The sequence below is a fragment of the Salmo salar genome, chromosome 02 (genome assembly GCF_965601325.2).
Source record: "Salmo salar chromosome 02, fSalSal1, whole genome shotgun sequence".
NCBI classification, from domain to species: Eukaryota; Metazoa; Chordata; class Actinopteri; order Salmoniformes; family Salmonidae; genus Salmo; species Salmo salar.
In genome coordinates, this window is record NC_138292.1 from 36,388,764 (window position 1) to 36,401,770 (window position 13,007).

Sequence of the window (13,007 nt, forward strand, 5' to 3'; positions counted from 1 at the left end):
CTACTGACAGAACTACACACACCCAGAACAAAGAGAAAATATAACCATAAAAAAGTGACCTGGGAAACTCTTACGGGATATCCCAGAAGGCATGATACAGTTCCAGTTACATACAGTGGATAAGGGGTGGAGGGGGGGCCAATGGAGTTCATTTACAGTAAAACAAGCCGTCTTGTGTACATCAGAGATGCAGCAGCGGGCAAGGCTGAGTGCCCTTACTACCCATCTCTTGCAACATGAGCTGTCCATCCATCTAGGACAGCAGGGAGGGCACCACTCAGAGACCATGGTATATGACCACCACTCCAACCAATATCCCCTTATCACCCTCCCATATCTCCACAGTCACAGAGAAAGCGACAGCAATTCAGTTAAACCGGAAAAGGATGGTTCACGGTGATAAAGGATAACACCCAAAAGAGCAAGACTGCTTTGTTAGCAAAAAAGACTGAGAAATATTGCTGTGCACAAAGTACTTTGTAATGGGTTTCAACAGGGAGGAGGAAAATGTTGATCACAAAAAAAATCTTGAAGAGCAAACTTTATCCTGTGTAAAGAATAAAAGGGAAGTCAAAGAGCATTGATAAAATGGACATGAAAAGTTTGTGCAGTTTAGATTGGCCTGAAATTCAACCAGGTACATTTGGGATGAGATGGCTTAACTCTTCGTTTCCCCATTAGCCAAGAGTAGTTACATTTAATAACTCCATCATAAAAAGATTTGATTACCAGTGAAATCAAGAACAAAAATAGAGGACACCCGTCATATATAGAAGCAGCTTCACATCAAACCCTTTGGTCAAACAAGACCTCAATATAGTGTTAAATAAATATCATTGGGACAAACTCAAATACGTTTGGGAGGAGCTGCCTGACAATGGAGGGGGGGGTTACACTTCAACAATCTTATTGCCATTTTTCTGTGCTGGGGAATTGGGTGTGTTCACAGGCTTATTAAATTGAGGGGGGGTGGTCAGTTCACAATGAGTGAGAAAAACTGTGGAAAGATATGGCAGACCATACCCTAACATGCTAAATTTCTCAATTCATGTAAATTAATTCAATTCGTGTCCTCTTTCATATTTAAAACCAATCAAGCCAAGGCGTAACCATAAAGCTTATTGAATTAGATGGGGACAGACTTCTCAGATGAAACAATGCATAGAGGCTATGGAAACACTTGGTTTCCCCCCTTGGTCTCCCTGTCCTTCTGCCTCCCTGTGTATCTCTCGACTTGTTTCTGTCTGCCTGTATCCTTGTCTCTAGGTTTCTCCTCGTCTCCCAGTCCTCCCTCCCCGTCTACCCGTCTGTCCCTGACTCTCCCTGGCGGTGGTGAGGCCTCAGTTGTTCTGGCAGCAGGCACTCGACTTGGCAGCGTTCTGCGTGGGCTGCACCGTGATCGGCACCACATTGGAGTTGGGCGAGAAGTCGGCGTCGCTGCGGCCCGTCATTTGCCTCTGGGACACAATGTTGTAGATGGCTACAGGAGACGGACAGACAGACAGACACAGGTGAGGACAACAGTTGCTGTTGGGTGATGAGAAAGGGAGAGTTTCGTCAAAGTCTACAGTGGATACAAAACTGAGAACAAGATGGTCATGCAATTGGGACCTAACAGCATTTCACTTTCCAGGGTGGTCTAAATAAATACCAAAACAAACATGAAATGGAGACAAGCTATCATAGAAACCAGCAGCACCCTGTGGCTCCTGGGGATTGAACTTCTGCACCTTCCCTAGGATTACTCTTGAGTCTGGCATGCAAAACTAACTTCAGACTGACTCATACATGCCACTGACTGATGGTGAATCCCCAAGTCAGTTCCCTGCCTCTAAATTAGCAAGAGATTGAAAACAAGCAGACAAGACGACCTCAACTAACCCTTGACCTGATATTTCAACCACTAGCTACAGTCAGCATGCTTCCCGGGTCAGGGAGTCTCTAGTTCAATTCCTACATGGCTGTGCTTGAGCACTGCTATGCACTCTGCTTCTCTCTTAAATGAGCTAATTAGAACTTTCTATGAATAACAAATTTGTTGAAGAGTAGAATTACAAAGTGTACAAACTCAGGCAGTGGGAATTGTATGTGGAGGAGGAAAGCAGAACACAAATAGCAGGGAGCATGCTGACAGCCATATATCAATTGATTTGAAGGCCTCACTCAGTGAGGCTTGTTCCTCAGACACTCTTGGGTTTGAGTCAGCTGTTGCTAATTTTTTATTTTATAGCGGCCATGCATTAACAAGGGCCTTTCTAAGGTGTGGCTAATACGTCAATGCCTCTCAGTAAGTTGCTCTTGTAGAGGTACTTAATGTGAGTTGTTCTGGGTATGAGGGACTAAATTGTGTCTTCGTAAAACGATGAGACATCTGGAAAGAAGAGCTAAACTACTTTTACACTGTGACATGCATGAGGGCACCAGCTGTTCCGGACGACTGTGGGATCACGCTTTCCGCAGCCGATGTGAGTAAGACCTTTAAAACAGGTCAACATTCACAAGGTCGCAGGGCCAGACGGATTACCAGGATGTGTACTGCGAGCATACACTGATCATTGTCTTCACTGACATTTTCAACCTCTCCCTGTCCGAGTCTGTAATACCAACATGTTTTCAGCAGACCACCATAATCCCTGTGCCCAAGAACACTAAGGGAACCGTCCTAAATTACTTCCGACCCGTAGCACTCACGTCTGCAGCCATGAAGTTCTTTGAAAGGCTGGTCATGGCTCACATCAACACCATTATCCCAGAAACCCTAGACCCAGTCCAATTTTCATACCGCCCTAACAGATCCACAGATGATGCAATCTCTATTGCACTCCACACTGCCCTTTCCTACCTGGACAAAAGGAACACCTATGTGAGAACGCTATTCATTGACTACAGCTCAGCGTTCAACATCATAGTGCCCTCAAAGCTCATCAAAGGACCCTGGGACTAAACACCTCCCTCTGCAACTGGATCCTGGACTTCCTGACGGCCCCCAGGTGGTAAGGATAGGTAACACATGCGCCACGCTGATCCTCAACACAGGGGCCCCTCAGGGGTGCATGCTCAGTCCCCTCCTGTACTCCCTGTTCACTCATGACTGCATGGCCAGGCATGACTCCAGCACCTTTATTAACCTGTTAGGGCTAGGGGGCAGTATTTGCACGGCTGGATAAAAAAAATGTACCCGATTTAATCTGGTTACTAATCCTACCCAGTAACTAGAATATGCATATACTTATTATATATGGATAGAAAACACTCTAAAGTTTCTAAAACTGTTTGAATGGTGTCTGTGAGTATAACAGAACTCATTTGGCAGGCAAAACCCTGAGACATTTTCTGACAGGAAGTGGATACCTGATGTGTTGTATTACCTTTAAACCTATGCCATTGAAAAACACAGGGCCTGAGGAATATTTTGGCACTTCCTATTGCTTCCACTAGATGTCACCAGCCTTTACAAAGTGTTTTGAGTCTTCTGGAGGGAGATCTGACCGAACAAGAGCCATGGAACAATGATGGCCCATTAGACACCTGGCGCGCGAGTTCATGTTGGGTACCCTCGTTCCAATACGTTATAAAAGAGAATGCATTCGTCCACCTTGAATATTATTCATGTTCTGGTTAAAAAAGGCCCTAATGATTTATGCTATACAACGTTTGACATGTTTGAACGAACGTAAATATATTTTTTCCCCTCGTTCATGACGAGAAGTCCGGCTGGCTTAGATCATGTGCTAACAAGACGGAGATTTTTGGACATAAATGATGAGCTTTTTTGAACAAAACTACATTCGTTATGGACCTGTGATACCTGGAAGTGACATCTGATGAAGAGAATCAAAGGTAATGGATTATTTACATAGTATTTTCGATCTCCCCAACATGACGACTAGTCTGTATCGCAACGCGTATTTTTCTGGGCGCAGTGCTCAGATTATTGCAAAGTGTGATTTCCCAGTAAGGTTATTTTTAAATCTGGCAAGTTGATTGCGTTCAAGAGATGTAAATCTATAATTCTTTAAATGACAATATAATATTTTACCAATGTTTTCTAATTTTAATTATTTAATTTGTGATGCTGACTTGACTGCCGGTTATTGGAGGGAAACGATTTCCTCAACATCAATGCCATAGTAAAACGCTGTTTTTGGATATAAATATGAACTTGATAGAACTAAAAATGCATGCATTGTCTAACATAATGTCCTAGGAGTGTCATCTGATGGAGTTTGTAAAAGGTTAGTGCATCATTTTAGCCGGTTTTATGGTTTTGGTGACCCTGTCTTTGAATTGACAAAACATTACACACACACAACTCTTGTAAATGTACTGTCCTAGCATACTCTAAATTTATGCTTTCGCCGTAAAACCTTTTTGAAATCGTAAAACGTGGTTAGATTAAGGAGATGTTTTTCTTTCAAAGGGTGTAAAATAGTTGTATGTTTGAAAAATTTGAATTTTGACATTTATTTGGATTCAAATTTGCCGCTCTTGAAATGCACCTGCTGTTGATGGAGTGCACCACGGGTGGGACGCCTGCGTCCCACCTAGCCCATAGAGGTTAAGTTTGGCGATGACAACAGTGGTAGGCCTGATCACCGACAAGATAGCCAATAGGGAGGTCAGAGACCTGACCAGGTGGTGCCAGGAGATGATTGTGGACTACAGGAAAAGGAGGACCGAGCATGCCCCCATTCTCATCGACGGGGCTGTAGTGGAGCAGGTTGAGAGCTTCAAGTTCCTTGGTGTCCACATCACCAACAAACTAACATGGTCCAAGCACATCAAGACAGTCGTGAAGAGGACACAACAAAACCTATTCCCCCCTCAGGAGACTGAGAAGATTTGGCATGGGTCCTCAGATCCTCAAAAGGTTCTACAGCTGCACCATCGAGAGCATCCTGACTGGTTGCATCACTGCCTGGTATGGCAACTGCTCGGCCTCCGACCGCAAGGCACTACAGGGGGTAGTGCGTACGGCCCAGCACATCACTGGGGCCAAGCTCCCTGCCATCCAGGACCTCTATACCAGGTGGTGTCAGAGGAAGTCCCTAAAAATGGTCAAAGACTCCAGCCACCCTAGTCATAGACTGTTCTCTCTGCTACCGCACGGCAAGTGGTACCAGAGCGCCAAGTCTAGGTCCAAGAGGCTTCTAAACAGCTTCTACCCCCAAGCCATAACTCCTGAACATCAAATCAAATGGCTACCCAGACTATTTGCATTGCCCCCCCCACCTCTCTCTTTTACCACTGCTACGCTCTGTTATCTATGCACAGTCACTAATAACTCTACCTACATGTACATATTACCTCGACTAACCGGTGCCCCCACACATCGACTCTGTACCCGTAGTCCCTGTATATAGTCTTGTTACTTTTATTTATTATTCACATTTTTTGAACTGCATTGTTGGTTAGGGGCTTGTAAGAAAGCATTTCACTGTAAGGTCTACACCTGTTGTATTCGGCACATGTAACTAATCAAATTTGATAGCTCACATTTGTATTTCAATGTATATATTGCGACCAGACCAAAAAAATGCTTTAGTCATTTCCTGGCAAACAGCAGATCCGATTGAGGCTCACACCAAGTGTCATTGTCTGAGTGTGCCAATTACAGATGCTTTTGACCTTAAAAAAAATGTCAGGTACTGTTCAATTTACTGCAGAGTAATTTTACAGCAGAGGCCTCGTAATAACCTGGATTTTGCTGCCATCTATTGGTGGAAGATGAGTCACCACTGAACAAATGGACTACAAAGCTCTCAGAGTACAAAGATATATATATATATATATATATACTAAAGAAACGTTTGGTATGGCCGTTAATATAAGATGTGTGAAGAGGAGACCTTTTCTTGGACTAGCAACTCTTTTTAAGCCTTTTAAGTGTTAGAGTAGGCCAGCTCTTTCACAAGATGGCATGACTGTGTGCACTACAGGGTGAACACAAGTTGCTTTGGGGCAATTTCACTTCAAAAATGTATACCAAACAAAAACCATAGATTTTTGTTACGCATAGAACACTATGCATAAAGACTAATTTTAACAATTTCCACAGAAAACTATACAAAAACATTTACAGGAAGAACTGCACAGATACAAAGTTTGGTAATAATAAACAGATTTTACTGTAATTCTACAGTTTCCAATAAATGTTATTATATAATTTACTGTATAAATTGTTAAATGAAGTTACAGTGCATAGAATTGTATGGTTTGTTAAACTTTTACAATCAATGGTTTTTGTTTAGCAGACATTTAAAAGTAAAAATTGGAGTCTGGGCAATTCCATCGTTACGGAATTACACTTTGTTAAAAACCACAATCAGTCCCAGTGTATATGGTAGGCAGTGTTGCATGGTATATTTAAGCAATAAGGCCCGAGCTGGTGTGGTATACTGGTCAGATACCACAAACCCCTGAGGTGCCTTATTGCTATTATAAACTGGTTACCAACGTAATTACAGCAGTAAAAATACATGTTGTCATACCCATGGTATACGGTCTGATATACCCCGGCTGTCAGCCAATCCGCATTCAGGGCTGAACCACCCAGTTTATAATGTACACTAACCTGTGAGAATAGTCTGGAAAGCCAGCTCCACATTAGAGGAGTCTAACGCTGAGGTCTCCAGGAAAGACAGTCCATGCTTCTCTGTGAAAGTGGAGAAACAAAATACAAAAAGATAAAAACTCACAGGTCATATTCATTGTCCGTACTAGTGGGCACTTCATAAAACAGCCATCCAGTCATTATACATCAGCAATGAGGCTATTTGCAACAGCCACCACAGTGTAGGCTAACTGGTAGAGAAAATAAAAATGTCATTATGTCGGTGACCCTTTGTAGTCGTGCTGCATGAGCCAACCCTGGTGACAAATCAATAGCAGAAATTGAACGAGAGCCTGTGGTTTCACATGGCATGCTTGTTTACTCTACACAATGACGTCTTCTAGAACAATTCCATTCACACACACACACTTTTTTATATATATATATAAAAGTGTGTGTGTGTGTGTGTGAATGGAATTGTTCTAGAAGACGTCATTGTGTAGAGTAAACAAGCATGCCATATATATAAGACACTCTTATCAAGAGCAATTTACAAGTCAAAGTGTATTCCATGCATGAAACAAGACTCAAGGTCATAAGTAAACACTTGAAACATTATGCAGAGCTACAAAGGAGAAGTGTGATAAGCTGGAAATGTCACATTGGAGTGTGGAGAGAAGCTAAAATCACAATGGAGTCAACTTGACTGGCATTTTTTCTATTGCTGGGGATGTGCATTCAGAACGATGGGCTGTTAACCACTGACAGAGGAAGCCTGATGGGAGCTCTTGTCTCCACATCAAAGAGCAGCCCCAAAGGGGAAAGTAGACAGTGGAAGGCATTCCCTTGTCCACTGCGAGGCTCAGGTGCATCACTTTCCCCAGATTCTTTTTGAAATGTGTTTAAAATGCCCTTATTACAATTTTGAAAGTGAGATTATGGCCATATTTACCAAAACATTGGTATTGTGTTGTTGTTCAGATTGCCGTATTGCTTTGTCTACTGCCATTGCGAATAAAAGGGCTAAAATTATTGAGGGAGAAACAACTCTCCTGTACTGTCCCCTTGGTTTGTAATGCTGTGGAAGAATCAGCACAAACAGATTAACAAGATGGCTATAAAAAAAAAAAAAAAAATAGTTGCTGTGAGGTTACCTGCCAAGGCCTTGGCCTCATCCGTGGGCACGGCCCTGAGGTGGCGCAGGTCACTCTTGTTTCCCACCAGCATGATGACAATGTTGCTGTCAGCGTGGTCCTGCAGCTCCTTCAGCCAGCGTTCAGCGTTTTCATACGTCAGGTGCTTGGCGATGTCGTACACCAGCAGAGCCCCCACTGCCCCACGGTAGTACCTACACAGAGGACAGGAGGAGGGAAATAAGTGTTACTGGGAGCAGTGGTGGACAGAACACCTGAGCATTGGCTGAGTCAATGGAGTGGTAGATTTAGTTGGTCGTTCCCTACATTAAATGCTATTGCATACATCATAAGCAAAGGACTCAAAGTTGTCAACAAGATGGGAACATTAGAAAATTAGCAGAAGTAGGCTGGAATGTTCTGTATGCACAAATATCCTCAATGGCTGGGTTTACACAGGAAGCCCAAGTCTGATATTTTTTCCATTGATTGGTCATTTGACCAATCCCATCAGCCCTTTACACATCAGATCTTTCAGAGCTCATTTGTGAAAAGGATCTGACGGGATTGGTCAAATGACCAATTAGTTAAATAAAGATCCGAATTGGGCTGTCTGTCTAAACACTGCAAATATGTCAAAAGGTACCTGGCAGACAGACACAAAACAAACAAATCTCTATGCGTGCGAGCTGTGTTAACCTCTTGGGGCTAGGTGGGACGCTAGCGTGCCACCTGTGGTGCACTCCATCAACAGCAGGTGCATTTCAAGAGCGGCAAATTTGAATCCAAATAAATGTCAAAATTCAAATTTTTCAAAAATACAACCATGTTACACCATTTGAAAGATAAACATCTCCTTAATCTAACCACGTTTTACGATTTCAAAAAGGTTTTACGGCGAAAGCATAAATTTAGAGTATGTTAGGACAGTACATTTACAAGAGTTGTGTGTAATGTTTTGTCAAGTCAAAGACAGGGTCACCAAAACCATAAAACCAGCTAAAATGATACACTAACCTTTTACAATCTCCATCAGATGACACTCCTAGGACATTATGTTAGACAATGCATGCATTTTTAGTTCTATCAAGTTCATATTTATATACAAAAACAGCGTTTTACTATGGCATTGATGTTGAGGAAATCGTTTCCCTCCAATAACCGGCAGTCAAGTCAGCGTCACAAATTAAATAATTAAAATTAGAAAACATTGGTAAAATATTATATTGTCATTTAAAGAATTATAGATTTACATCTTTTGAACGCAATCAACTTGCCAGATTTAAAAATAACCTTACTGGGAAATCACACTTTGCAATAATCTGAGCACTGTGCCCAGAAAAATACGCGTTGCGATACAGACTAGACGTCATGTTGGGGAGATCTAAAATCGAAAATACTATGTAAATAATCCATTACCTTTGATTCTCTTCATCAGATGTCACTTCCAGGTATCACAGGTCCATAACGAATGTAGTTTTGTTCAAAAAAGCTCATCATTTATGTCCAAAAATCTCCGTCTCGTTAGCACATGATGTAAGCCAGCCGGACTTCTCGTCATGAACGAGGGGAAAAAATATATTTCCGTTCGTTCAAACATGTCAAACGTTGTATAGCATAAATCATTAGGGCCTTTTTTAACCAGAACATGAATAATATTCAAGGTGGACGAATGCATAGCCTTTTATAACGTATTGGAACGAGGGTACCCAACATGAAGTAGCGCGCCAGGTGTCTAATGGGACATCACCGTTCCATGGCTCTTGTTCGGTCAGATCTCCCTCCAGAAGACTCAAAACACTTTGTAAAGGCTGGTGACATCTAGTGGAAGCAATAGGAAGTGCCAAAATATTCCTAAACCCCTGTGTTTTTCAATGGGATAGGTTTAAAGTCAATACAACACATCAGGTATCCACTTCCTGTCAGAAAATGTCTCAGGGTTTTGCCTGCCAAATGAGTTCTGTTATACTCACAGACACCATTCAAACAGTTTTGGAAACTTTAGAGTGTTTTCTATCCATATATAATAAGTATATGCATATTCTAGTTACTGGGTAGGATTAGTAACCAGATTAAATCGGGTACATTTTTTTTATCCAGACGTGCAAATGCTGCCCCCTAGACCCAACAGGTTAATACTCACGCTGAGGTGATGGCTCTGTAGCGCTCCTGTCCTGCAGTGTCCCAGATCTGGGCCTTGACGGTCTTGCCCTCCACATGGATGCTGCGCGTGGCAAACTCCACCCCAATGGTGCTCTTGCTCTCCAGGTTGAACTCGTTGCGGGTGAAGCGGGACAGCAGGTTACTCTTCCCCACTCCAGAGTCCCCAATCAGCACCACTGGAGCACACAGAGAGGATCGAGGGCATGAGTCAGACAGACACCACCAGAATAACAATACATTACGCTACCCACTGTACAGGGGTCGACAAACAACTTGTTTTCTACGATGTAGGAACAGGAACACTCAGTGGGGATAAAACAGGTCTGACAAAAAAAAATTGTGGTAGAAGATACGACAGCTCCTGGTTGGGTCGCACCATGTGTCTGCTGTTCTGTTAGTGATTAACGGTCTACTGAGAGGGCCTGACTATACTTGACTGTAGTTCAATAAACAATATGTGTTTTTGCTATAGACAAAGCCCCATGATGTGAAGTTTCGACCTTTGTGAGGTAGCGCCTAGGCTAAGTATTGTCATGAATGACCGAAGTTTGATTTAATTGACCAAGAAGATGATGCCTTGTGTAGTTCACCCTATTCACTTAGCACCACCACTGAACCCTGCCCTTATGGAGTAATTAAACATTTGGCACCTGTTCCCGTTGACACCCATTCATTTCCAAACACAAGGCGGGGTGTTGGGAAAGAGGATTTTACAATGACTGAAATCCAGGTGAGTTAGGAGGAAAATCCTAACTCAAACTCACCACCCTGCTATTAGGAAATAGGAACTGGTTGTGTGTTGATGAGGCCTTATTGACACATAGCCTACATTCTGTGGGAGTAGGACATGTTAATCATACAAGCTAAGCATGGAACCTCATCACATGAAAACGCTACAGTGGCGCAACAGATAGTTGGGAACCTGCCTACCAATTGACGATTGTGCTGACTGACTCAAGCTAGGAGAACCTAACAAAAGATCACTTGTTCCACAGGAAATCCATTGGCAACTCTTCACATCAGTTAGTAACATGAGAACTGGGACTATGTAGTTCCAAGAATATCCTTGTCATGTGCAAGAAGGACTCAGAACTACAATTCCATTAGACTAGCCTATCTTCAGGTCACGCTATCTGGTAACAGTGATAATACGGTGGCAGAGGAACTAACAGCAGCATTATTTAACTACGGGTGTGCTTGTCACCAGAAACATAATACCACCAATTTAGGCTACAGTATTGCGTAGGCTGCATTCCAGAGTTCTAAAGATACAACCATTCTACAATCATTGTTCTATTCTTGGAAGCCATCACTACATAGCATAGGCCTAAACAGTGTAGTCTAGCTTCCTTAAAAATCTAAATTCTATTTCCCAATACAGTATAAGGAAGTTATTTTAAGTAGGCCTATCTTATCTGGAAGTCGAATCAACAAGAGAGCATATGAATTTGTAAAGAGCACTCAGTAGGAGTCCTTTAAACAAGAAAGCTGGTCAACTTGCTGTGCAACACTTACAAGCTCCTAGTCAGGAGCAGTGATTCAGCCACTCACCTGACTGACTCATGCCTAAACACTGAGGGTGCAGTATAGAAAGCAATTAAAAGCAGGAAACTGGAGGGGGAGGAACCTACTGGTTATGTGGCCTACTGACAGTCCTCACTTTAGGCTCTATGGGGCAGTGCGTTCTAGCTGTGTACCACTGAATTCAGGTACTCGTGCTATTTGGCCAGCACCAAGGTATTTTATCTGAAAGTTAGATTAGCATAACTTATCTTCACTACGGTCAGAGGCCTTCTGTATAGGGACAGACACAGACCAACACACACACACACGATTCATGCAGGTCTTTCCAGTTTGACAACACATGTTTGTTTGGGGTTCTACATTTGAACAAAGGACCCTGTGCACTTTATTTCCCTTTGTCCAGGACAAAACAACCCACGAGGGAATTAGTTAGTGTAAGTAAGTACAGGTGAGCAGTAAGTATCCACTATCATTGTAACATACCAATTGTTGTTGTATTCATAATGTAGGCCTAACAATAGGCTACAGTGCATGTGCACAGAAAAGTCTGGGAAAGGTACAACTAAACAACATAGAATATAAGGTCGAGACAAGTCATGTTGAGTAGGGGCCAATAAGCTTTCACTCTGTGCCATCTGTTAGATGAATTAGGCCAAGGTCATCTTTACCCCACTTCATTCAGATGTAAACAGATCGTGGAGATGACTGCTTTCTCTAAACCCAGTGACCCACCACTACACCAGGTCAATGGAATCCCTACAAACAGAATGGTGCTTAAAGGCTAAACCAAGTGGTCACTGGTCACCTTAGGGCAATCCGTTTGAGTAAATGTAGTATTTTGAGGTATCATCCTGCCATAGTCAGTGGGCTATATGACTCCTGTTGACCAATACTTCCTCTCCTGATGATTGCGTCATAGGCCCACCACAAGATGACTAAACAACAGATGCCACTTAATGGACAGTTACTGGGTGCTTATTAACTGTCAGTGTTTAGTGCTGTTGCAATCAACTAGACTACTACACAGTTGTAGCCATATTTCTACTGAATGGAAACAATAGTTTCAGCAATTCAGAGTGAAGTTGTAACTGGTACTGCTACGCATTTCCTCGTGTCATTGAGAACTGATTTTGGCAGCGCTCGTTACATAGTTGCCGCAAAACAGTCCGAATAATTTTGACAGGGCGGAAGCGGCGACAAATGAAATGTATTACATTGAAAGCGGTGTGGTGCTGAACCAACTGTAGGTCGAAATGACTACACTCAAAAAATGGCAATGTCCTAGTAAAGTATCCTAAACACACTCACCTTTGAAAAGATAGTCATATTCGTCTTCTCTATTCGTCATTTCTTCAACGTTTCTACCTACGGAAATGTGAAATATTCAAACCCTTCCGTGGTGGTTTGTCTGTTCAATTCGACAAAACTTCTTGACCATTTATCTCGCAACCGACCGCTTCCTTAGAACGAACAACCGAATCAAAAAGGTACATTCGCACTATGTCAACACCTCCAATATATTATTAGACTATATGTATCCTATTTGACTGTGAAATTTTTAAAGACAACAAACTATCTTTCACAAACTTTCGACTCCTCTTCCCGACCACTTGTAATGTCCCATTTCCGAGCGA

The 13,007-nt window shown here is 42.5% G+C and overlaps 1 protein-coding gene across 1 annotated transcript; it reads right to left on the reverse strand.

Annotated features, from left to right (window-relative positions):
- Positions 1-707: 707 nt before the first annotated feature.
- Positions 708-13,007, reverse strand: LOC106580659 (ras-related protein Rab-11A). Its single transcript, XM_014161958.3, has 5 exons — positions 12,682-13,007; positions 9,830-10,025; positions 7,708-7,901; positions 6,575-6,655; positions 708-1,480 (listed from the first exon to the last, which is right to left on the reverse strand). The coding sequence occupies exons 1-5, from the start codon at positions 12,719-12,721 to the stop codon at positions 1,341-1,343; spliced, it is 651 nt and encodes a 216-aa protein (XP_014017433.1). The 5' UTR covers positions 12,722-13,007; the 3' UTR covers positions 708-1,340.

Excerpts from the sequence above, each read along its gene's own strand:
- LOC106580659 (XM_014161958.3), bottom strand. The coding sequence starts at position 12,721 with ATGACGAATAGAGAAGACGAATATGACTATCTTTTCAAAG. Across the intron at positions 10,026-12,681 it reads ATATGACTATCTTTTCAAAG|TGGTGCTGATTGGGGACTCT; the intron begins GTGAGTGTGTTT and ends TGTGTGCTCCAG. Across the intron at positions 1,481-6,574 it reads TTTCCAGACTATTCTCACAG|CCATCTACAACATTGTGTCC; the intron begins GTTAGTGTACAT and ends CGTCTCCTGTAG.